The sequence below is a fragment of the Condylura cristata genome, unplaced genomic scaffold, assembly GCF_000260355.1.
Source record: "Condylura cristata isolate star-nosed mole 26May11 unplaced genomic scaffold, ConCri1.0 scaffold00042, whole genome shotgun sequence".
NCBI lineage: Eukaryota > Metazoa > Chordata > Mammalia > Eulipotyphla > Talpidae > Condylura > Condylura cristata.
In genome coordinates this window covers 4,358,528-4,359,697 of record NW_004567143.1, presented here as the reverse complement: position 1 = coordinate 4,359,697, position 1,170 = coordinate 4,358,528, and the positions used below count along the sequence as shown (strand labels likewise).

The 1,170-nt window shown below is 68.8% G+C and overlaps 2 protein-coding genes across 2 annotated transcripts in view; one reads left to right on the top strand and one right to left on the bottom strand.

Annotated features, from left to right (window-relative positions):
- Positions 1-1,169, bottom strand: part of AGAP3 (ArfGAP with GTPase domain, ankyrin repeat and PH domain 3) — a gene marked incomplete at its 5' end in the record, with an annotated part of 46,522 nt that extends 45,353 nt beyond the window's left edge. Inside the window, one exon of the mRNA XM_012733862.1 lies at positions 1,019-1,169. Within this exon, the coding sequence (XP_012589316.1) occupies positions 1,019-1,169 (151 nt within the window). The remainder of the gene's footprint in view (positions 1-1,018) is intronic.
- The window catches only part of TMUB1 (transmembrane and ubiquitin-like domain containing 1), a 6,995-nt gene that overhangs the window by 2,616 nt on the left and 3,209 nt on the right, over positions 1-1,170 (top strand). The window lies entirely within an intron of this gene.

The window sequence follows — 1,170 nt, the reverse complement described above, 5'->3', positions numbered from 1 at the left end:
CAGTGCCCTCGCCAGAGGGTGCTGGCGAACGTGGGCGCTGGGCCGGCCCAGGAGGGCCACCAACTCGGGGCCCGCTGCGCCCGCGCGTAGGGTCCTGTTCTCCGGGTAGGGAGGGTCCTGTTGGCGCGGCCCTGGGACCGCCCCTGGAGGCCGCCGCACCTGAGGGCCCTCTCTGGACTCCCCGCCGCCCGCTGCAGCAGAAACTGGAAATCTGGGTTCCCGACTTCTATTTTCAGAGCTTGTGGGCAGGACGCTGAACAAAGTCAGCGCGCTGTCTCCCAGCCTCTCCCAGAAGACCCTGCCTGGCCCGCGAGGTCTCATTCCCCTGCACTAGGCACAGGCGGTGGAGAGGGAGGACTCCTGCCTCCCGCCACCCAAGAACCACCCACACCCACACCGCTCTTAGTCTTCCTCGTCCTCACCCGCGCGTGCACCTTCCATCCCCGCGGACTCCTGGGCCCAGGGAGCGTCCTTCAGTGTCCCCGTTCCTCTGCAGTCCCCCTGCCACGGCTGTCTGCACTTGTAACCGCCCGCCTCCCCAACCACAACGGGTGGCATGTGCAGGGCTACTCCCGGTGTCCCCTGGCATGCGCCATTCCTTCACATACACTGCACGTCCAGGCCACGCTGGCTCTTTACCCAGGGTAGGGTGCCCGCCCCGGTCCTGCCCAGTACCAACCCAATCCTGTTGTGAGGCTTTTGCACCTTCCAAAGAACCAGCCAGCCGATCCTCTGCGGCTCCGAGAGCACTCGTCCCGGGGGCGACGCGACCCTGGCGCCCTAGAGCCGAAAACGCGTCCCCCGGAACAGGACCGGCCCCCAGCCCCAGTGTCCCCGGACGATATGGCGAAGCTGGACGCCGGCTGCGCGGCGCCACCGTTCCGGATCGGCGAACCGCGTGGCCCCGACCTCAGGCGCGCAGGGACCCCCGAGGGGGAGAGCGCGTCCCCACCCGCCCGCACGGGCGCCGCCGGAGGGCCACCACGCCCCGGCTCGCGCAGCCCCCGGCTCCGCTCACCCTCGATGGAGATGACGTGCTCCCGGATCTGGTTCTGCAGCGCCAAGTCCTCGATGCGCTCGATCAGGTCGTAGATGGCGTAGATATTGGGGTGCACGGACTCGAAGCGCTGGATCTCGGCCCGGATGGCCGCCGAGTTGGAGAGGGCGAAC